The following is a 25,104-nucleotide window of genomic DNA, read 5'->3' as shown; positions in this document are numbered from 1 at the left end:
GTATCTGATGGTTGTGAGCCACCATGTGGTTGCTGGGAATTGAATTCAGGAACTCTGGAAGAGCACTTAACCACTGAGCCATCTCTCCAGCCCCCAGGGTTTTTTGGTTTTTTTGTTTTGTTTTGTTTTGTTTTTAGTAAATAATACAAACTCAGGATTTACAGTGTGATCAAATATTCTGGTTACTTTTAATTTTCTTGCATATGTTAAATATTATTTATGTAAATGCATATTTTATCTGCGTGTATGTCAATATATCACATGAATGCAGTGCCCACAAAGGACATCATCAGCTGGGACTAGAGGTTTCAAGGAGCCATGGTGGTGCTGGAAATCAAACCCATGTGTGGTGTGTATGTGTTTATGTGCACCATATCTGTGCAGGACACTAACGAGGCCAAAGGAGGGCATCATACCTGTATCCTGATCCTCTACAAAAGCACTGAGTACACTTGATAATAAGCCTTGTCTCTAGCCCCAACATTCAATTTTTGAATGAGTGAGAGGCAACGTCGGCATTGGTACAGTATAGTACACAACCTGGAAAAGGCTTTACAATAGGATGCAGTGTCCTCATTTAGGAATATGAAGTGCCCTGGCAACTCTGCTGACACTGACGATCTCTCCTTGAAGGCCCTGGACTTGAGGCAACGTGACCTATGGCTGAGGGAGCAAGCCCTCTAAGTCATCCAGAGTTTTTAACCTCCCAAGGTTTGAAAATAGTTGTTCACGGGGTTACTGTGAGGACGAAGCTGATGCATGGTGTTCCATATTACCCTCTCCTCGAATCGTGGCTTCTAATCACAAATTCTCAAGTTGAGGTTATGGGAAAAGAGGCTATGAAAGAGGATCTTGTCTGAAGCAGAACAAGAAATCAGTATGTCTCCTGGTAAGGTACTGCCTATCCCTGGGCAATTAGCTTCTCAAACTCTCTTTATGCTGGTTTTGTCATCCCTATGTGGGCTAAAGAATAAGGCTTTGCCTCTACCTGCCTGATTCTCAAAGCCTACGGCACATCTGAGGTGATAATGGCAGTGGGCTTGTGGGGACTTTTGGCCACGCGAGGGCAGCATTCTCCCTCTCAGGCTCACTCGACCCCTTCTGCCAACCCCCCAATGCAACCCAAGCAGAACAAAACCCCAGTGCGGGCTACCCCTTTGGTTTTAACTCTCTGTGCGCGAATACTAGGTTAAAATCTAAGAAGCAGTTTCTCAGAATTCTACGGCTAGTCCAGGAGCAGCGGACGTTCTCGTGACGTCACCACCGGAAGTGGGTGGTGCCGGGATCTCGGGGTTCTCGCGAGATACCGGCGGGAAGTGGGTGGTGGCCCGGCCGGAGCTGATCACATCACTGGTCTGCTCTCGCTAGCTCCGAGCTGCTGTGGCCATTGCCTCCGGCGCTGTTTCCTGAGGCCTCGCCTCGCTGCGGTCTTTCCTGCCCCGAGCTCGTGTGCCCGGCCTCCCGCTACCGGACGGTGCCTGGTGTTCCACCGTCCCCATCCTCGGTCGGTCCGCCGTTAGGCCGAGCCTCAGGCCCAATCCGTGGCGACGCCGGCAGGTGATGCCAAATACAGCCATGAAGAAAAAGGTGCTGTTGATGGGAAAGAGCGGGTCGGGGAAGACCAGCATGAGGTCGATCATCTTTGCAAATTACATAGCGCGCGACACCAGGCGCCTGGGTGCCACCATCGACGTGGAGCATTCCCACGTTCGCTTCCTGGGGAACCTGGTGCTGAACCTGTGGGACTGTGGCGGCCAGGACACCTTTATGGAGAATTACTTCACCAGCCAACGGGACAACATCTTCCGTAATGTGGAGGTTCTGATATACGTGTTTGACGTAGAGAGTCGCGAACTGGAAAAAGATATGCATTATTACCAGTCGTGTCTGGAAGCCATCCTCCAGAACTCACCTGATGCCAAAATCTTCTGCCTGGTGCACAAAATGGATCTGGTTCAGGAAGATCAACGTGACCTGATTTTTAAAGAGCGAGAGGAAGACCTGAGGCGTTTGTCTCGCCCGCTGGAGTGCGCTTGTTTCCGAACGTCCATCTGGGATGAGACGCTCTACAAAGCCTGGTCTAGCATCGTCTATCAGCTGATCCCCAACGTTCAGCAGCTGGAGATGAACCTAAGGAATTTTGCCCAGATTATTGAGGCTGATGAAGTTCTGCTGTTTGAGAGAGCTACGTTCTTGGTGATTTCCCACTACCAGTGCAAAGAGCAGCGAGATGTGCACCGCTTTGAGAAGATTAGCAACATCATCAAGCAGTTTAAGCTAAGCTGCAGTAAATTGGCCGCTTCTTTCCAGAGCATGGAAGTGAGGAATTCTAACTTCGCCGCCTTCATCGACATCTTTACATCAAACACGTATGTGATGGTGGTCATGTCAGATCCATCCATCCCTTCTGCAGCTACTCTGATCAACATTCGCAATGCCAGGAAACACTTTGAGAAGCTAGAGAGAGTAGATGGCCCCAAGCACAGCCTTCTCATGCGTTGAAATGCCATATGCTCTTTAGTAAAATGCTAAATTACGGTGGTTTTTTTTTCTTGCATCATTTGTTTTTAATATTCTTGTCATGTGCTTAAAAGTGAGCTTTGAAACGTGTGCTTACTGTCCCATCTCTTCCCTAGTCTTAGTATTGGACGCTATCCAGTAGAGATCTTCAAGACGGCCTTTATGAAAAGTTAGTGTGGTGTTAACACTAAAGTAGATGGTGTGTGTGGGTGTGTGCGTGTTCTGGTTACCTGGCTATAATAGAGTATTAAAGCAGTTATCTTCTGTATTATCAGATCACAAAGGTGGAATGTTACTATTTTATCAGCAAGATATTAAAATGTATTTCTAAATCCTTGGTTTCAATCATGAATAAACATTTATTATTAGCAATTTAAAATGTTGTTTGAAATAATTTGAAGGTACTTAATAGTACAGCTTCTGATTATCCTCAAGTATCATTAGCTGGCAAACTGGCAGTGCTTGCTATTGGTAGCAGCTGTAGCAGTGGTCAAGCCTCAAGGGGTTGGAATAGTGACTCAGTGTTTAAGAGCACTGTCTGCTTTTCCACAATACCTGGGTTCAATTCCCAGCATCCACATGACAGTTCACAACCATCTGTTTAACTCCAGTCCTAGGGAATCCAACACCCTCTTTAGGCCTCTACAAACACCAGGCACAAAGCTGGTGCAAGCCGAACACTCCTACACATTTTAAAAGTTTAAAATGAATTCAGGGACTGGATATTTATATAATGTAGTTCAACTGACATATGGCTTGCCTAGCAATGCACAAGAGCCTGGGATCCAACAGCAGAGGCACATAAAAGCCTGGGGGTAGTGATGCATGCTTTTTAAGATGGTTGGGATGTTTCAGACTAGCCAGAGATACATGAGACCCCAGTCCCAAGAAGTTCTTATGCTAGGGACATAGCTCAGTGGTAGGATGCTTGCTTGTCTACAACTTCCTGGGGTAAAATCACAGTTCTAATCTTTTACTTTGAAGTTAGGCAGGGCATGGGATTTCACTATGCCTGCTCTCCAGTTTGTAGAGACAGACCACCACTACATAATTCTGCCAAAACAGTAATGGTCAACACAGAAAACATCCGGATTATGCCATTCCTCTAAACTGCATGTGACATCTAGCAATGTTTGAGCCCTTTAAATGCCAGGTATTAAGTGTTTGAGACATCCATATATTTTAAACTGATGGAGGGTGACTTCTATCATTAATACATTAGAAAACTGGCGGACTTCAGGGCATTCTGACCAGACTCTTTGTGCCTCCTAACCATCACATACCTTTTCCTCCATTGATAGAAAAGTTATTTTAAAAAAAAACAAAAATTTAAAACCTAGCTTTTGCTAGGCAGCTGCTCATTCCCTGTAATCCCAGTATTCAGGTGGCTATGTAAGATTACCATAAATTTTAGGACAAGCTAGGCTGTCCTAAGGTCTTGCTTCAAAAAAACAAACTACCATTTTAGGTATAGATAATTCCTAAATTTATAAACTTTAAAAATAGGCCGAAAAATTGATTTGCCATTTGTATTTATCTGGAAATTCCATGATACCAAATTTGTTTATTACTTACTTTGTGGGAAAAGACTCTGAGGTTCCTAGTTTGCACAGGGCACATACGGTAAAAAACAATACAGATTAAACTGCTCCATTCCAGTTCTAGTGTTAAATCGTCTGTTAGAGCAGAGACTTCTCCCACCAGGAGCTGTTCATTTTACATAGACCACTCACTCACTCAGGCCAGTCAGGGTTACATAGCAAGACCCTGCCTCAAACATAAAAGTAAAAGCTGTTGTAGTAAACCTAGATTCTAATGATTAAAACACCAGTTAACAAAATACTTTTACCTGCATCCCCAGGCCTTTAAAATTATTTTACCAAGTTGTACTTTTATATGTGATAATTCAGTGGTGTGTTTGAGGCATATTCTTTTTGAAATACAGGGAATTCCAGACAAGTGGTGAAACACTGAATATTCTAGACAGCAGTATGTAAAACATGCTTATAAACAGTCCTTACAACACATTTCCCACTTATGAGCATGAACTCGCCAGCTCTCAGTGCATAGAAAGGTGAGTGCTCTTTAGAGCAAAGAGGCTTCTGATCTTCGTACTGTCCGCACACATTTTTAGTACACCAGGGGAAAAAATAGTTTGCTTTTATACAGGTCTCAACTCCTGTTTACACTTGATAAAATTGGTATTATACCTTATAACTAAGAAAAATACTGTAAAGATTTCAAAATGTCTGCTTAGCATTTTGTTAAACTTAATCCCTACCCCTCCCCCAATATGTTCTTTAACTATTATCTCACTTGATAACATTTTTCATCCTCAGCAACATGCATATCCCAGACATCTACATAGGCAAGAAGGGATGTATATCAGGAATCACGTACAATGGAGGGGAAATGTTTAATAAAGACGCTAAGTAAAAGCTAGGTAAACATCTGTAGTTCCAGCACTTGGGAGACTGAGGCAGGCAGACTGATGTGAGCTGAAACTATAACAAGATCCCTGCTTCCCCACCCCCAAAACAGTTACGCAATATACTTCACAAAAGATGTAAGACCATGGATCTAGGGAGGGCAAATTAAGACATCAAGGTAGAAAAATCTGATTTGTCTGAGCCTTCAGTTTTTGCCTTACAGACAGGGTCTCACTATGCCCTGGCTGTCCTGGAACTGACTTTATAGACTGGGCTGAGATCTACCTACCTCACGTGCTGGGATCAAAGGTTTACTTAGAGGAGTAAAGTGCTGCTCTGAGTTTTAAAGGAACTTTAACTGGCTGGGGAGATGCCTCAGTGGCTGCTCATCCTATGACCCAGATTCAAGTCCTACCACCTGTGGGGATGCTAACACCGTCTGTAACTCCAGTCCCAGAGGATCTGACTCCCTCCTCAGGGAGCACAAGGCACCAAAGAAGTACACAAAGACGTAGGCAAACATCCACACACATAAAAATACATTTTAAAAATTTAAAAATCCTAACTGGCATAATTAAAGGTTCTTAAAGTCTTCAAGTCAAGCTCTGTGCAGTGGCAGTATGGCAGCCAGTGAGGCTTATCCGAGGCACGACCACTGCTAACTGAAAGTCTTCAAGTCAAACCAATCAAAGAACTGAGATGAGCTAGAAGGACAAGTACTGTGAAAGATCCCAGCAGGAAGGGGGATGAGAAGTCTAAGTAGGGAGGCTGTCTTTAAACCAAAACCCTGTTCTATAATTACAATGAACCATCGTTGGGCATTTAAGCAAGGACCTGACATGATCCAAGTAGTTCCTAAATCTCAAAGGGAACTGCAGGAGATACTATACAGGAAGGCACTGAAAGCATTAAGTTATAATCAGTTTTGGAGAAGTGACAGATGTGAGATTTGTTCATGGTGCTGAAACAGGAAATAGTCATTTCAGGAATGCTCAGCCAACCATAGGTAAATTTCAGTGACTCTCATAAGCCCAAAATCTCCAGATACTTGATCTTTCGACTCTTATAAGGGCTCCTAAAGCAATATACGTACAATAGTGTGCCACTTCTTAAAGGCACCTAGGGACTAAATATGAATCCCAATCTCTTTGCAGCAAAGTGAACTGTGAGTCTCCATGGAAGCATATTTGAGGTGAGATTTCTAGACCCTCTCTAAATAAGCATTTTTTTAAAGTCTCAGGTGATCCCAATACAGTTGGTCCCTGCATCCCACTCCAGCCTTTTGCTCTCTAGCTTCAGTATCTGCAGGCTGTCCTCCTAATCTCAGTTACAAAGGTTAAATGCAATCATGCATATTAAACACTTAGCACTGTTTCTGCAGAACAGAGGCTCCTTTGATAGAGCTCCTCTTCCCTAACTCACTACTCACGATTTAGATACTAGCCTGTCTGTTAACAACAAATGATTTCCCAGCGCACCTCAACAGTCCCTGCCCTGCTACCCTCATGAAGGAACCCCCAGGAGCATGTCCCCTTTCCTTCCCCGTCAAGCAGCTTTTATACAGTCTTCCTGACACTTGGCCCATCTGCCTTCCTCTTCTCTCATTTTCTTAAGACTTGGGGAGAACTGGAGAGATGGCTCAGTAGTTAAGAGCACTGACTGATCTTCCAGAGGTTCCGAGTTCAAATCCCAGCAACCACATGGTAGCTCACAACCATCTGTAATGGGATCCAATGCCCTCTTCTGGTGTGTCTGAAGACAGCTGCAGTGTACTCATATATATATATATAAAATAAATAAATCCTTAAAAAAAAGAAAGACTTGGGGACAAGATTTTGATAGTTACAAACTGAAGCTCTACACAGAATGGAAAGGAGATAAATCACCTGTTAGCGCCTCTTTAGGCAGGCTTATTCAGGCACATGTATTTATTCCTAGAATGATACAAACAAGACTCCTGACAATAAGGCAAAATGTACATACATATGTTACTGGTTACTTAAATCCGTGTTCGATTTTCTCAAACTATTTTGGGATATTCTATAGGCGCTAGGGAACTTGAATGTTTTCAATCAGTATGTAGCAAAAAACTTGTTGCTTTCCCCAAAACAACACCCACCATCCAGCCACAGACCACAACTGTAAAACAAATTTGTAAATTTTTCATTTATATTCTTCTTAAATATAAACAGAATTGTACAGAGTTTGACTACTCTTTAAGCATCTGGCCATCTTCTTCTACCTTTCCCCATTTCCTCAATTCTCTCTGGTCTTCACCGATCACATGCGTTTTACCCCATCAACATCACTCTGCAGGTCACTTAGAATCCACTAAGCCTGTCTACAGTTTTACAAATGTTAAGATGTGTTACTTTGACTGTACATGCAAAAGCACTACGCTTTGTTCATCTGTGTTAGTACCAGAACGTTCCACCAAGATCCAATGCAATGGTTTATCTAAGATGAAAGATGCAGCTCTTCAGTGGCTATTAGATTACACACTCACCCTTATGTTCATGACCGATATTTTTAACTATGATATTTGTCACTTACTTATTCTAGGAATCAAAATGGCTTTCTAAAACTTGACATTTGCTGTTCTTTAAATACTTCACATTTCAAACTCATAATATTTACCACAAAAAAAAAGAATAATAAAAAGACATAAACACATTATAAGGAGCCAAAGTACACTCAGAACTTCTTTGATGCTGGAAAGAGAATGGCACTTCTAGTGTGTGTACATCAGCTGCAGTTAAGTGACAAGGCTTCAGGGTAAGTGCATCACAGCTAAATCAACTGGAAATGCTTCATCTTGTCAAATCAGAGAGTCTCCTGCTTCAAGGCTCTTACTTGAAATTTCTTCTTCTGAAAATTTGATTTTTAAAAGAGGAAAATAAGTATTACAAGAAAAGTAGGAACAATTCCACAAAGCAAATTTCTTGATTTAGCAAAGGCTCACTAATAAATAATGAGTAAAGTTATCATTTCTACTCAAATGCCTTTTCTATAAATAAATAAACACATACATACATGCATACATAAATACATAAATAAATAAAAATCAATGTACTTCTAGAGTACTTTTCCAAAAAAAGTGTTTAATTATCACGGAAAAACCAAAAGAGATATGTAAGAATGTATATAGCAAGACCTAATTCCATTCTAAATACCTAAGAATAATTTAAATTCTTTATTATACAATTTTCAAACATAAAAAAAAAATTATGATTAATAAAATGTGCTGAATGCTTGGCTTAAATACTGTTATAGGTTGAACTAACCACCAACACACTGTTGGAATTCTAACACCAGTGTCTCAAAATTTGACTATATTTGGAAAAACAGTCTGTCTCTCTCTTTGAGAGTACCCATAAAGTAAGGGTTTGCTCCTCTTACCCTTGATGTAGGCATAAGGACTGTATTTGTCACATTACCCACCATGATCACACAACATTCACTTTGTACTATATTTATCAAAAGTTACGTGAACAGAAGATTAGAAATAGCCTGGGCTATGTGGTAAACTTGAAGCCAGCCCAAACTATATAGTAAGTTTGTAGCTAGCCCATGGAAGGTACCTCAATGCTACTCTATCTTAGGAGGGGAAAAAAGTTAAGAGAACGGATCACCAAGGATGTATGCACTCTTACCTTTTAAATTAGGCGGAGATTCCCAAAGCATACATGGTAATGTGGTCCTCAATTTTTGCTCCACCAGTAAAGTTTTAGTTAGAGGTGATACAGTCTGTGTTCCTTCATCAAGTGACATGTGTGAAGGTGGCTTTGTGCAGTCCATAACCAAATCTTGAGTGTCCAAAACAGTGCATGCATCATCTGCTTTGCCAATAGGGCTCAATTCTACTTTGTGATGTTCAAGTGTCTTGGGATTAGACAAGTGAGATTCTGTCCTGATTTTGTTAAGAGATTTCTTCAGAGCCTCATAACTAGTGAAAAGAGACTGTAAATTGGAATTTAATTCTGGAGTAGCTTGTCTTTTTCCCACATCATCTGGAAAAGCATCCCTGTGCACGTAACTCTTTGGTTTCAGTGTAAAAGGGCTCTCTGTGGGCTCTGAACTAGTAGAGCTATTAAGACTTAGGTGACCAACTTCTTCTGGAAGAGTTTCATGTAATATGCCAGTGCCACTTAACCTCTGAAAAGAATCCCATAACAGAGTTTTGTGTGTAGGTTCACTGAAAGAAGCTTGTGAGTGATCCAATGTTGGAACGCAGTCCTTTTTACTTCTGCCCATCACATCTATTCCACTGCCCACACCAGGGGAAAATGCCTCCATTTGTCTAGTTTCTGAAAGCCTGGTGGCTGCACATTCTAAATCTTGCTTACAAATCATTTTCTTATTTACCAAGTCTGGCTCATCTTCTGATGGAGGTTCACTGATCTGACTTGTTACCAAATGTTTCTGAGGTACACCTTTAAACTGATCTGGAACTGCTTTCTCTTCAGGCAAATAAGACCGATCAAAATCCGGGGAAAAAATAGCCATGCTAAACTCCCTCTGATTATGCATTATAGATGAAGACTCTGATGATACTTCTCTGGCTTTGGCCATCAGTAGAATCCTCTCTGAACTTCTGTCATCTTCTGTTTCAACAGCTTTTCTCCATGAGCTCCTAATATCAGTTACTAATTTAGGTAGGGGGAAAAAACACGTATTTTATCATTTACATATGCCCAAACACAGACATGTAATTAATATACTTCATTCTAGTGCTGAAAACAAAGCTACTGCCTCAGTCAAGGTCCATACATATGCCAACAGAATGACAAACCGGAACATCAGAAAACTATCCACAAATGACCAAACTTAAGTCAGTACACATAACAACAGCTGTTCCTGAAATACATAGAAATACATATGGAATACATATAATATACACAATATATTTGATTATATACATGAAAGACACATCTACTTGTTTGTCCATACCAGAAATGGGCAGAATTTTTGTTGTTGTTAAAGGATTAGATACTAAGGCTAGAGAGATGGCTCAGTGGTTTAAGAATACTGTTCAAGAGGTCCTGAGTTCAATTCCTAGCAACCACATAGTGGCTCACAACCATCTGATGCCCTCTTCTGGTATCTGAAGACAGATACAGTATACTCATATGTTAAATAAATTTAAAAAAAAAAAAAAAATACTAAGATTAGGTTGTCAGCCACTTGCTATCCCAAAACTCCTCAAATCTGCCCTTGTATGGAAATGGCTATAAGCAATGTGTCAACAAATGAACAAGGTTGTGTTAAATATAATTTAAAAAAAAAAAAAACACACTGCAGGACCCTATTTCATTCACTGTCATTTGAAGAACAGCAACTTATACTGCCTCGGCTCAATGAATTAAATCAGCAGCAAAGAAGAAATTGTATTTAATCACTCAACCCAAATGATCTGCATTGGTTAAATAAGGAAGTATCAGGTTTGCCTACACCAATTGCAGGTACTAGAGGGAAGCATTTGACGCTGATTACTTTTGCAGTGGGGCAGTGGTGGCTACTTATGACTGCTGACTGAAAAGCAAAGTCACCACACTCCCTAAACGTGAACGTCTGACCTGATGAAGAGTTTTCTTAGTACATTTACTGAATTTATCCGTTTGCTTATTTAGTGCATGCCTGTGCATGTGTGTATGACTACATACACACTACAGTGCATGTATGGAGATTAGAAACAACTTCCAGGAGTCCTTTCTCTCCCATGTGGAAGTTAGCTCAACTGGCCCCAGAATTTTTTTTTTAAATGACCGTATAAAATACTTTACAGAAAAACTGCCAAGTAGACCAACTAAAACAAGATTATAAAATCAGGACTGATTACACTTCTGTGGAGGTACTCAGAAGTCACAAAGGATTACTGCTGAAAGGCGGTTGTAAAATGTGAGTGATAGTGTTGAGTACTTCAACAAAATCCCATTTTATCAGAATAAAGAGCCACCGTCAGCTAAGCAAGAAGTACAGTTTTAAATTGTTTCCAAATTGTGTCAGAACTGTCTAATGGTGGGGAATGTCTTAGAAAGGGAAAAGTGGAACTTACTTAAGTTATCTGGAGTCCGGGGAATTTGTTTCCTGGTTAAGAAGGGATTAGAAATGAAAGTGTCAATTAGCTCCTCCAATTTGACTTCTTTTCCCTCCGAGAGCTGTGGTGAATCAGACAGAACTACTCTGGCAACCTAAAAGAGGAAAGAAGAAAAGGAAAATGACCAAGGCCAGGCAGGAAGCATGAGCATGGTGGTCAGCTGCCTGGCACTGGCACTGGCAGCAGATGCTCCCTGTGCTGCAGGCATGTGCGTGCTCTTTAACCACTGAACAATCTCTCCCGCCCCTAGCCTTCATTTTTATTATCTGTAACTCCTTTACTTCAAATTTCTCAACAATTAACTCTACTCCATGTTTGATCCCAACACCACTTTAAAAAAAATATCACAACTACATAAACATATTTATAAATAATCTTTTCTAACCTCATCTACCAGATGATCTTGCTCTTTCTGGTATGGGTCACTCTTTTTCACGGGTAGAGACCCTCTGAAAACACCATCCTGTGCATTCTTTGCAATATCAGATAAAGGAGAGTCTTTCACATCATTGTCTGCTATTTTCTTATAAGGCATGTTTTTCTCTTTGGGAGTTCTCATATTTGGATCCTGAAAAGAGATATACATTATAAAGTAATGACAGATCCAAATATTCCAAATTTTCGTTTAGCAAGAGAATAGAAATGGCAAGAAAGAATGGGTGGAAAATAAATCATTAGTCACAATCAGCTGAAGCTGATTTTAATGGCAGGCATTATGCATCTGTAAAATCCCAGTATGTGGGAGGCTCAGGCAAGAGAACTGCCATGAGTTAAAGACTGGACTGAGCTACAAAGTGAGTTCAGACAAATCTGGGTCAATTAGCAAGGCCATGTCCACAATAATGAAAAATTTAGACCATACCTTCTCAAGTAGTGTGAAACTGCTTGTATCCAAGGACGAAGCACACTGTAAGGGAAAAGGCACAGGGCTAAAAGAAAAAAAAAGACAGCAAACCTAAGTTCTGTGTAGAGAGGCACTCACTAACTTGATGTATCTGAGTAAGAAACTGTCTGCCCCGTATCTGTCCATGACGATTTCACTCAATTCGCCCTGGTCATCGAAAGGCAGTTTACTCTGGGGAGATCTGGTGACAATTGGAGCAGCACTTCTGCCCAACTTGTGTATCACTCTCCCGATTAACTCCAACCTTCTTACTGTATATTTCTATGCTGTCATATTTTTATAAGTTTAAATGATTTAACATACAATCTGTATACAACTTAAAAATACAATTTCACTGTGGTAGCGACTTTAATATTCTTTCAGCCTGGCATGGTATCATACACCTGTAATTTCAGCATTTCAGAAGTTGAAGCTAGAAGATCAAGTTCCAAACCAGACTGGGCTACAAAGGGAGACTGTCACAAAAGAAGCAGCTTGGTGGCAAATACTCACCCTGTAAACCTAAGAACCAGAGTTGGATTCCCAGATCCCAAATCTCTATTGTCCTCTGACTCTTACACACAATCCTGTGCCCTCCCACACACATAAAAAGCAAACAGCAGCCCACCCACCTTAATCCCAATGCTAGTGTGGCTGTATTAAGTACTTTTTATATTGCTCCCTTTCCAGGCCATGAAAAAAACACACTATAGTAATGAAAATATGTATGCTCATATAAGTGCAAGTTATTATGCAATATCCTGTCTGACTTTAATAATAAAAATAGTAATTTATAAAATTTTAACCTACTTCAGAGTTTTTGATGCAGGAGAGGCTTCTTATATTTCTCATGTACAAATATTCTTTTTTATTATCATAAAACTTTAATCTTGTAGATCAAATTCTTTTTAACAAAAAGACTTAGTATTTCATCTCCAAACTCAGTTTCTCCTGTGAATCTTGCTCTAAGCAACTATATTACATATAAAACGAAACTATGCTGTTAGAGTCCCATAAGCTTGATGACCTCTTGAGGACCTGAGTTTGACCCCTAGAACCCAAATAAAGGTAGGAGAGAACCAGTTAAGCAACTGTGGCTGACCTTCACATGTGTGCCATGGCCTATACACACATAAATAAATAACTTTCTTTAAAAGAATAAACAAAAAAAGTAGTTCACAGTAAGCCTAGATCATCCAGCCTGGCTTACATGAGACCCTGTAGAAAACAAAAAAAAAAGTAACTCTTAACTTCAAAAGATCTTTTAAATTCTAAGGCCAATTTTTAAAAAAAAAAAAACAAAACAAAACCAGAGACTTTTGCCAAGAGCACTTTGCTTATTTTTCAGATGCAGAATACAAAGTTAAACAGCCATGCTGATTAAGCTGGTGTGCTTTTGTCCTAGAGAGGCTATATTGAGTTCCAGGCCAGTCAGAGCTACATGACAGGATTGGGTTTTTGGGTTTTTTTGTTTTGTTTTGTTTTTTTGTTTTTGTTTTTTTGGTTTGGTTTTTGTGAGACAGCACAGTGGTTAAGAGCATTTGTTATTCTTCTAGAGGTTCAGTTTCAACATGTACTTAACTGCACCCCACAACCACCAGTCACTACAGCTCCAGGCTATCTAACACACTCTCCTGAGTTCCATGGGCTCCAAGGTGTACGTGCACGCAACATACATGAAAAATCAAATCAATCTTTTAAGTGGGTGGGAGATGATGGCTCAGTAGGTAAAAGGCTGGAAGTCTGAGTTCAACTCTCAGGACTCAAGGAAAAAAACAACCCCTAAAAATTCTGACCTTGGTCTAGAGAGATGGCTCGTTTGTTAAGGGCATTATCTGCTCTTCTAAAGGCCATGAGTTCAATTCCCAGCAACCATAATGTAGAACATTACCATCTGTAATTGGATCCAATGCCCTCCCCGATGTGTGTTCAACTACAGGATGCTCATACATTAAATAAATCTTAAAAAAAAATATTCTGACCTTCACATGTACACATAGCATGTGCACACCAATACCCCCAAATTCATCCATCTCCCCCCACCCACCCCCCCCACACACACAAAATTAAATAAAATTTAAAACAAATTCATTAGTAAGAGGTGTGGTGAAGCCCTGGAGCTGGGTGAGTAGAAAGGAAAAGGAAGATCTGAACAGAGCTGGGGAGTGAGTGAGGTCAATACACCGTATTAGATCCTCAAGAATTAAGAAAATATTTTTAAAGATGTATAAATATATAATGAGCAATTATGTGTAGTGTATGTGTGTGTGTGTGTGTGTGAGAGAGAGAGAGAGAGAGAGAGAGAGAGAGAGAGAGAGAGAGAGAGAGAGAGAGAGAGAGGGAGAGGGAGAGGGAGAGAGAGAGAGGGAGAGGGAGAGGGAGAGGGAGAGGGAGAGAGAGAGAGAGTGTGTGCTCTAATTTAAAGTATTCCAGACTGGAATTTTTTGTTTCACATAAGTTTAGGAGGAATGTAAAAGTAAGAAGAAAACAGAAGGAAGACATGAGAAACACTGGATGTGGTAGCACATGCCTTTTATCCCAGCACACAGAAAGTAGGTAGAGCTCTGTGAATTCAAGGTCAACTTGGTCTACATAGTGAATTGTAGGCCAGCAATTCAAAAAGCAAAAATGTCCAATAAATAAACTAAGAAAACAGCATCACCACTATTCACTGGGAAACGGCTCACGGAGAACAGGAAAGGAAGGAGTGACTACTCAGTGTTGTTCCAGTGTAATTCTCTCCATCTGCTCACTCTACCCATACAGCATAAGATGGAGAGCCTTCCAATCACCTGTGATGACAACTGTGAAAGAGCTAACTGTACTCTTTCCCCCAATCAGGGTTTCTCTGTGTAGCCCTGGCCATCCCAGAACTCACTCTGTATACCACACTGGCCTCCACCTCCTCCCCAACCCCCCGAGTGCTGGGATTAAAGGCATACACCACCACTGCCCAGCTTAAAACTACTCTTTCCATGGCTTTTAAGTATCATATTCAATCCATAGAATTCTCCCAAGTGATCTTTCCTTTACAATTTTCATAGGTGATCTATTTTCATATCTGCCCCTCCTCTCCTTGGGGAAGTTGTACTACAAGAAACCCACAAAAGTCAAGCATCAATCAAATAATAATACATGGTAGCATAAGAGCAGAAGAGCATGTACTCTTATAGGGGACCCAAGCTCAGGTCCTAGCATACACTGGGCAGCTCCCAAACACCAACCCTCCAACTCCAGGACTTCTGACATGCCTTCTCAACTCCACCAGCACCGGCACTAACATGCACACACCTACAGTCAAACACATATATAACTAAAGATACCAAAAACAAATCTTATCCAAGCCTGACAACCTGAGTTTCACCCCTGGAACCCACACTATAAAGAAAGTAATAAACAAACAACTCACACAGGTTGTCATTCTGACCCCACACACATGCATCAACAGAGAAATAACAAATGTAAAAAACAATATAAGAGCTGGGAAGATGATTCAATGAGTAATGTACTTCCTGCACAAGCTTAAGCTAGAGGCTCAGATACATACACATCACATACATGCATACACAAGCATGCCACATGTGTATACATAAGTCCAATTATCTGTTCAGTATACCTGCTTCATTGTTATATAAGAATTCTTACTTCCAATAAAAATATATTACCCAAGTGCGCTACGTACATTTACTTTGGAGTTTTTGACTTTACTCATTGGTGGAGAGGAGGCATGGCACATATGTGGAGGTCAGCGGACAACATGGGGAGTAAGTTCTCTCTTCACTAAATGGGTCTGAAGGATCGGAATTGAACTCAGGTCCTCAGGCTTGGGAGCAAACAGCTTTTCCCACTAAGCTATCTCACTAGTCCTCAGTATTTACTTTATATTGGGCATTGATCACAACAGCTAAAACAGAATAAAAGAAAATAGACAAGAAAATAGAATTCCTGAATGAAGTAGTAACAAGATAGGTTTAAGTTTTTCATGTTAAACTTGGCATTAGAGTAAATCAAATATCATCTACAAATTCTTTTAAAGAATATAACTTTATAAATATCAAAAACAACATTATAAACTGAATATAGTGGTGCATACCTCGACTCTCAGCACTCAGGACACAGGCAGGCAGATCTCTGTGAGTTCAAGAACAGCCTAAGTCCCAGGACAGCCAAAGCTACACAATGAGACCCTGCCTCAAAAATCATAATAACCAACAAGAACCATCAATATATGGGCAGAGGGAGAAAAGACTGACTCACCCACTAAAAGCACTTTTTACTCCTGCAGAGTTTAGTTACTAGCACCTACAATGGAACTTGCAACTATAACTCCAATTCCAGAGGATCTAGTACCCTCTTCTGGCCTCCAAAGATACCAAGCCGAGTCGGGCTACCTGAGATGAAAATACCCCACTAATGCCATACGGTTCAGCGATGCCGGTGATAGTGAAGGTTGGTGGACCTTTTTTAATATTTACTGCAACAACTGCACTTACATGCAAGTAAAGCACTCATACATATAAAATAAACAATTTTTAAACCCGCCTGTAATATGGATGCAAACAGCAAGCTGCACATGCTGAAACAGGAGAGCGTGGATCAACCGAAAGCTGAACTACTCAGCCACAGCGATAGAAAGACAGCACTAGTCTCAAAGTTCAACCAAACCATGACCTCAAATGCCACAAATTTACTCACTCAATAGTTAAGGCAAAAATTCCCCTAACTTACCTATGTAATTTTCAAACCTACACTTTCTTCAAAACTCAGATAATTCCCATAAAAGCCAACATTCAGATAAATAGAAAAAGACCCGGGCATAGTAAGTATTGAACATCTTCTGCAAATGTGGATCTGCAGTAGAAAAACACTATCTGGCTGAGGAAGAAATCATGCACTATTCCACGATACAGAAGGTTCTAAACTGGCTCAAAACGAGACTGAAACCAACAGTCAGCATGAAAGTCAAATGTTTTACCTGTTAGCTCCATCACACACATCTCCTGGGGCATCCACATCTCTTCTGCTACCATTTTCTTGTCTAGATTCTTTATGTGAATCTAAGGAAATTCAAAAATTATTCTTTTAATTAGGTTTGTGTATTCTAATATTCAAGGATCTCTAGAAATCATAAAAGAACTATTCTTTTCCTCCTGAAACCAAGGTCTAAACCTTTGCTAGTATTAAACAGGTGCTCTATCACTGAGCTTCATGCCCAATTGTTTAGAATAGCTTCTAAACAAAAACCAGAAAATATATAAACTTGCAAATGCAACAGAACAGACCCTGCCAAACACTCACACCCACAGCCACAGCCACTGCACATGAAAACATTAAAAAAAAAAAAAAAAAAAAAAAAAAAAAAAAAAAAAAAGACCTAACACCAAGTAATAGTTGGCTCAGCAAGGGTGCATGCCATCAATCCTGACAACCTGAATTAGCTCCCTAAACCCACATGGAAGAGAACACTAATTCCCACATGCACTTTGTAGTGAGCATATATACACAAAACATTATTTTGGGGAAAAAATACCATCAAAAATAAAGTAATAAAGAAGAAACAGATTATGTGGTAGCAGGCTTTTATAAAGACTGATATAGTCATTCATGGTACTGTAGTCATTCATGGTACTGTACCTCGGCAAGCCCAGCACTTAACTCGAAACAAACTAACAAACAAAAGCAGGGTGGGGAGCATATGTGCATCAACTTAAGTTTGGTCATCAGCACCAAATTCAGTGTTATATAACCACGTTACATGTTTAAGTAAATCAACCAGGGCCTAACTATATAAGCGTGCAAAAGCAAATGGTACTCAGCATACTTCAATACATTTATGTCGACAATCAGCTAGCACATTTTTTATTCCAATCTTTCAACAACTCTTTGCTAAAATATATATGTTAACATAGCAATGATAGAAAAGATAAGACTTTGACAGCAAGCAGTCAGTCTGAAACAGTGGTGACTGAAGTGCTCCGTTCTGCTAAAGTAGCATGCCAAAAATATGCAAGGAAGCAGAAGACATACAGCTGTCCCAGTGAGGGAAGAAAAAGAGAGGCATCAAGAGGGTAGGTACAGATTTCGTTTGCCAGAGCATAGAGGTACGGTATAAAGTAGGAAATAAATATCACCAAGACACGGTAAGAAAGGAGACTGGCAAATGAAGCCATGGCTACACTACAGATGAGGTGCCTCTTTTTCAAATTGTTAATACCCAAGAGTCTTCCCATATTTGAGCATTTAGCTAAGGTGTCACTGCATAAGACCCCAATGCAAATGCTATGTAAAAATACTCGTCCATTACAGTGGTCTAAGCAGTATGTCAACTCAAGTTTTTTTTGTTTTGTTTTTTGGGACAGGGTTTCTCTGTGTAGCCCCAAGTGTCCTGGAACTTACCCTGAGGACCAGGCTGGCCTTGAATCCACCTACCCCTTCCTTCTGAGTGCTGGGATCAAAGGCCTGAGAAACCACTGCCTGGCTACAACTCAAATTTTTCAAAACCCTCTGTACTATGGAATTACAGAACAGTCCCCAAATGAGAACAAACACAAACATCACAAAACTAGAACACCATAAAAACAAGTATCACCTGTTGCTGGCAGGCAGAAGCTGTAATTTGTCTGTCTTGCATTTAAAAAAAAAAAAAAGAGTTAATAAGAAGACTAGGTAGCTTGTACCCTAGCACTTAGAAAAGCTAAGTTCAGAGACTAGAGAGATGGCTCAGTAGTTAAGACCATTAGCTGTTCTTTGAGAGGTTTAATTCCTGACACTCATGGCAGCTCATAGCTTTGGTTCAGCGGAGCCGACACTCTCATACAGGCTAAAATACCAATGTTCATAAAATAAAAATAAATCATGTATTCAAGTCCAGCACTTGGGAGGCAGATCTCTGTGAGTTCAAAGCCATCCTGGTCCTCAGCGTGAATTCCAGGACAACCAGGGCTACAGAGAAACTTTGTCTTCACAAAAACAACGACAAAAATCATAGGAAGGAAGGAAGAAGGAAGGAAGGAAGGAAGGAAGGAAGCTGAGTTCACGAACTTCGGCTACACAGTATGTTCCAGGCCAGCATGGGTTCCTCCACGTGAAGAGACTCACTCAAGGAGAAACTACAACTAAGTATTTCAATACAAAGCAAACAACTATGGGAATCAGATACAAAAATAAATAAGTAAATAAAAGGCAAGAAAGTAAAAAATATATAATTAAAAGGTTTGAGCAAGAAGAAAGAAACCAAAATACAAAGTAAGACTATTAAAAGAATCAGTTTGAAAAGGTAAATAAAACTCAGTTTGGAGACATAACTCAGTTGATAGTGACTGCCAGTGTAGTGGCTATTCCTGGTTGTCAGAGTGACTATATCTAGAATGAACCACAAAACAGAATTGGATTGATCCTGATCTTGAGGCTAGGAGATATAAGTTTCTGACCTGGATCTTGGCATGGAGTTCTTGGGGCATAGAGGCTACAAATCCCAGGACACTAAGGCAAGGAGATCTCTGAGTTCAAAGTCATCTGGGACAAAGCAAGTCCCAGAACCAGGGGTGGTGGTACACACCTTTAATCTGGGACACACCTTCTGTTGGAGACCTACCTAAGACTTTGGAAGAAGGAAGGTTCACTCTCTTCACCTGCTTGCCTGGTAGGACTGAGCAACTGCTAGATCCTTTGGCTTCCACAGCTGCTGCTGACCATTGTTGGGGCACTGGACTACAGACTGTAAGTCACCAACAAATTCCCTGATTCTAGAGATCCCTAATTAATATACCCTACAATATACATACCCATGCCTGTAATCGAATCTTAAACTTTGGAGATGGAAGCAGGAAGATCAAAAGTTCAAGGTCACCTCAATTAGTTTAGAAAGACCAAGCTAACAAGACAGCTCAGCAGGAAATGTATTTGACAATTAAGAACCTAAGTTCCAACCCAGGCCATACTTGATAGAAGGATAGAACCAACTCCTGTAACCTCTCTTCCATAAATGAACTGTAATGTGCATGCATGTGCACATGCACATACAAACTAATAAAAAACTAAGACAAAGGAAGGTAGAAAAGGACAAGTTAGGCTTTTCAAAGTAAACAATAATGAATACTCAAATGTAAAAATAGGTTAAAAAGACAGATTAAACTAACTAAAGTAGTAAACTATAAAAGGGATCTAAGGAAAACAGCCATTAACTGTTGAGGTTTGATTCGTTGCTATGTATTGTAATGCTAAATTCTGTATCCCAAACACAAACTTTGCCCCTTAACTTAATAAACTGAATAAAAATAGTTGAATAAAAATGGCTACAGCCAATTACTAGAGGTAGAGGTAGGCAGGTTTTTGGTTACCTGGTTGGGGATCACAGGTAGAGAGGGGAGAAGAGCACAGAAGAGAAAAGGAAGCCACCATGAAAGGAGAAAGAACAAGTATTTGGGGTATACTGCTGGTACAGTAACCAGTCCAGCAGTTAGGAAAGCAGATTAGGGATCACCCCATAATTGTCAAAGCTAAATAAAATAACCTTAGACAGAGTCTCACATTTGTAAGCTAGACAGAGATTAGTTTAAATTGGTCCAACTACAATTAACAAAGCCCAAGAACATAAAAATCTGTATATACAAATGAGAACTTAGCAGAGATGAGAGACAGAACTAGACGTTCTGGGCATTTGTGGTGGCACACAGCTGTAATCTCAGAATTTCTGAGGCTAAGGCAAGAGAATCTCAAGTTTGAGGCTGGCCTGGGGTATAAGTTAGACAATACCTAAAATGAAATGTGTAACAATTACAAAACAGAACCCTAATAGAAGACTACAGGAGTGAAAATGAAAATGATGAAACTGGAGAAAGTACTCACTGCTCTTACAGGAGTCTGGCTCCTAGCACCTACATGAGGCAGCTCAAAAATGTCCTAACTCTAGTTCTGGCACTTGACACCTACAGTCCTCCATGGGCATCCTCATACACAAGCTCATGCACATGCGTGTGCACACACATAAAACTTTTAAAATTAAACCAGGCAATATTAGGAGACACAGGAAAACAAATACTTGAACTTTGAAAATAATGAGCTTCTAGACTACACATAACTCAAATAGTTAAAAACAAATCTACATTTAGGAGCTGCATAATATAAAAAAGAAATCTTAAAAGCAACCATAAATTATAACCTAATTATATACAAAAGAATGACAATGAGATAGATGGTTAATATGTCCATGATAATAGAAGGCAGGAACCCAGACTTAACCATCAAAGACCTAAAGATCTGTCAACCTAGGATTCTAAACCCAGGCCAACTACTGTTCAACACTAAGTGAATGCCAGGTCTGGAGGCACATCTTTAACCCAAGCCCTCAGGCAGGCTGAAGCACTCATTTTTTCAAGTGATAGATTCTATCTTTTCATACCATTTTGTGACCAAAACAGCAATCTTACGCTATAGATATTTCACAATAAAAATAACAGGAAAGCAGGTAAAAGCATTCGCCACATGCCTAGTCATCTGCGCTTGATCCCAGGGTACCACTTGGTAAAAGGAGAGAACCAGGTTGTCCTGTGACCTGCACACATGCACTGTGGTGTATACATGCATATACACATAAATTTGCATATGCATAAATGTAAAAAGATTGAAAAAATATAAGTAACTTATAAACAATGAGAGAAAAGTCATGGGCAGTAGTGCAGGCCGATACACTCAGCACTCAGGAGGCAGAGGTTCCAGGCCGGCCTGGTCCACACAGTGAATTCCGGCTTAGTCAACGCTTCACAGTGAGACAATGTCTTTAAGAGGAAGTGGGGAAGCTTACCAACCTGGAAGTGAAGCAGGATACTTAAAAAATACACTCTTTGCATATACTTCCTCTGACACAGGATCAAATGAAAGGGGAGACATGGGAGGCAAAAGATCCACAGCCTTAAAACACAGAATTCACAATATTAAGTAAACACATTCACAAGCAATCATAATAACAAAGCTAAGTTCATTTAAAGTGAATTTTTCCCTAACAATAAATTATCAAACATTGATCCTTGACTATTCGCATGTACATGTTTTGTGTGCTTATGTATCTGTGCACTGTATGTGTGCCTGGTGCCCACAGAAGCTGGCATCAGATACTCTAGGATTGAGTTTTAGTTTGTTATGAGCCACCATGTGGGCTAGGAATTGAACCCCAGTCTTTTCGAAAGAGCAATCAATGGGCTTACCTGATAAGCCATCTCTTCAGCTCCTACATTTTTTTTTTAAAATAAAAGAATACAGTATTTGTATGTCTCAAATTTTATTAATAGCATTCTTTCTAGCCTCTGAATTTAAAATGAGTAACTATACATGGCAGCGGCTTGATGAAAAACTATTATAAATTTTTCACATTTTTAAACATTTCAACTGCACAGTAACACGCACCTATAATCCTAGTGTTCGCTCTGGCTACAGACATTCCAGATCAGCCTGGCATACATATGTATCTATACAACATGGTGGCCAAGGGTTACAATCCTAACATTTGGGAGCAGATGCAGGAGCATCAGCAGTTTATATTCATCATCAGCTACATATCATGTTTAAGGCCAACCTGGGATACAAGATTGTCTCAAAACAAAAAAGTAACTTGGGCAATGAGGTGGATCAGCAGGTAATAACCCATGCCTGCAGGCTTGAGGGCCTGAGTCCAATTCCAAGAACACAGGTTGGATGGAAAGAATAGATTCCATAAAAATCACCCTGTGCCCTCTTTATATGCACATGGCACATGTGTGCTGCCTCACCCCGTCATACATACAATGTATACAGTGATATATACATACGCATTTCTAAGTTACTGTAGTATTAAATTAAGATTGCTAAAACTTAAAAGACAGATAATTGCTGAAAATTTAACTCTCTCCAAAACTCATCTACATTACTTACTGAAGGCCCGCTTTTAATCAGACTGAAAGGAGACACACCAAGAAAGCCTTTCCACTTCATATGCCATTTTTCTTCTTTTTCAGCAGTAGAATATCTTATTCCAACGATGTTCTCTTTTATTTTATGCCTATGATATCATAAGAAATACTGTATTTGAAGGACAAATAAAAATATAATACAATTTAAGACAACAGTACTAGGACAGAGACTGATATAAAACAAATTTTAACCATTAAACTACATACAAATTTAACAAGTAACGCTTCAGAACTTAAAATGTATTTTTTCTTTGAAAACAAAAATGCAATAATCATATACCTACTACTCCACTTAAATACCAAGTATGTCTTAACTTATTCAAAGTTGAAGAATTATACACAATTTTTGCTAAGAAAGCCACCCTATCCATCCCATAGTAAAATAACAAAAGAGCTTTCTATGTACCTCATATGCTTCATATCTGATAATCTTTCCCTCTGAAATTTGGTTTCTTTTTCAAGGTAGTAGAGGTCTATGGTCAATCTTGCTTGGCCAGCCTTACAATGTTCATATTTCATTACTTTCAAGACTTCATTTAACAACTGAATAACTGTTAAGAGGTTCAATTTTCCAGCCTCATAAACATTTCCTATTTGCAACTAAAGATTCAGAAGGGAAAAAAAGCAAAGATCGGTAGGTTCTTAAGGCAATAAGCTTACATATTGATTCTTTTTACTATTTTATAACATTACCTTAAAGCGTGGGGGAGGGGGAAATCAATAACCACCCAAACATAAACTATGTAAATAATTTCAATCCTATAAAAACTGTCAAAGAACTCCCACATCATTCTTACATCATGTATAAGGGTAAAAATCTAGCAAAAAATAAAAGACAAATATAGATGGACTGAAAATTAAAGCGATGCTGGAGAAATATTCAGCACTGGTGCTCCTGCAGGACTTGTGTTCAGTTCCAAAAGCTAACAACTGTCTCTAACCCCTACCAGATGCAGATGCAGCCCTCTTCTGGCATCCATGAATACCAGGTGGATGTGGGACACACATACACACACACACACACATACACACACACACACACAAAGCATTTATATAAAAATAAAATAAATAAATCTTTTAATAGCCTAAATATAAAGAGCAGATCTGAAAACAAAGCAAGAAAAAAAAATCACAATTTTTTTTCTTTGAGACAGGTTCTTACTACGAACTAGAACTCAGTATGTCAACCAAGCTGGCCCGGCAACACTCCAGAGATCTGCCTGTCTCTACCAAGTGACAAAGTTATTTTTTATCAAAAGTTGCAAATAGCATCCATCCTAATACAAACAAACCAACCAAAAAAGAAAAATTCAGGGGCTGATAGAGTACCCAGTCCTTATAAAGTATTTGCCATCTAAGCATGAGCCCCCACCCCCATTACCCACAGGAACGTGACTATGGTGATGTGTATTTATAATCCCAGCACTGGCAAAGTAGTGACAGGAAGATTCCTACATTTTTTCCTACCCGAATTATCAAACGCCAGGTCCCAGTGAAAGACCCTTTCTCAAAAAAACACACCATTGATCCCAGCACTCAGAAGACAAAGACAGGTGCATCACTGTGAGTTCAAGTTTACATAGTGACTTCTAAGCCCGCCAGAGCTAGAGCAACACAGGGAGACAGTATCACAAACTAACAAAACAAAAAAATATATTAACAGTGATTTTTCTCTAAAGACATCACCTCCTGCCTTATTTGCATTCTCATACATAATTAATGTTTTTCTGATACCTGCCTACATCCTATAGAAATTTGAATTCATGCATGTTATATACTATATAATTGTTAAATACTCTAAATTTGATGCAAATTACCTTAAAATCTCTTCACAAAATATTTTTATCTATTTACCTTCTATATACTACAGTCAATACTTGATATGTGGTAGGTACTAAATAAATTGCACATACTAAGGAAAAAGTAAGCCATACAATTAAATGTTCCAAATGAAGATAGAAACATGTAAATGGTGGATGGTGCTTTGTTTGGTTGAAGAAGAAAAACATTTAATAACACTGTATAGGGACCAGATGTTATGGTACATGTCTTTAGTCTCGGCACTCAGAAGGCAGAGCCAAGTGGATCTCTGTGAGTTCAAAGGCCAACCTGGTGTACAATGCTAGTTCCAGGCAAGTCAGAAATACACAGTGAGATTGTTTGAAAAATAAAATAAATTACTGATAGGAAGCTGTTAAAGCTAAGACACTTGGGAAACAAAGGCAGATCTCT

The 25,104-nt window shown here is 39.7% G+C and overlaps 2 protein-coding genes across 2 annotated transcripts in view; one reads left to right on the top strand and one right to left on the bottom strand.

Annotated features, from left to right (window-relative positions):
* Nucleotides 1-1,324: 1,324 nt before the first annotated feature.
* Nucleotides 1,325-2,899, top strand: RRAGA (Ras related GTP binding A). The gene has a single exon (XM_080920703.1). It carries the CDS (start codon nt 1,561-1,563, stop codon nt 2,500-2,502), a length of 942 nt encoding a protein of 313 aa, XP_080776829.1. The 5' UTR covers nt 1,325-1,560; the 3' UTR covers nt 2,503-2,899.
* Nucleotides 2,900-7,190: 4,291 nt separating this feature from the next.
* HAUS6 (HAUS augmin like complex subunit 6) overlaps nt 7,191-25,104 on the bottom strand; it is a 33,119-nt gene continuing 15,205 nt past the window's right edge. Inside the window, exons 10-18 of the mRNA XM_080920674.1 lie at nt 23,279-23,472; nt 22,835-22,961; nt 21,736-21,838; nt 16,905-16,986; nt 11,909-11,975; nt 11,432-11,614; nt 11,005-11,140; nt 8,603-9,595; nt 7,191-7,817 (exon numbers count right to left, since the gene is read on the bottom strand). Of these exons, the coding sequence (XP_080776800.1) occupies nt 7,768-7,817; nt 8,603-9,595; nt 11,005-11,140; nt 11,432-11,614; nt 11,909-11,975; nt 16,905-16,986; nt 21,736-21,838; nt 22,835-22,961; nt 23,279-23,472 (1,935 nt within the window). The 3' untranslated portion in view covers nt 7,191-7,767. The remainder of the gene's footprint in view (nt 7,818-8,602; nt 9,596-11,004; nt 11,141-11,431; nt 11,615-11,908; nt 11,976-16,904; nt 16,987-21,735; nt 21,839-22,834; nt 22,962-23,278; nt 23,473-25,104) is intronic.

Source organism: Micromys minutus, assembly GCF_963924665.1.
Source record: "Micromys minutus genome assembly, chromosome: 9".
In the NCBI taxonomy this organism is placed as follows: Eukaryota; Metazoa; Chordata; class Mammalia; order Rodentia; family Muridae; genus Micromys; species Micromys minutus.
Note: the sequence above shows the minus strand (reverse complement) of the source record. Positions and strands in the feature narration are given on the sequence as shown.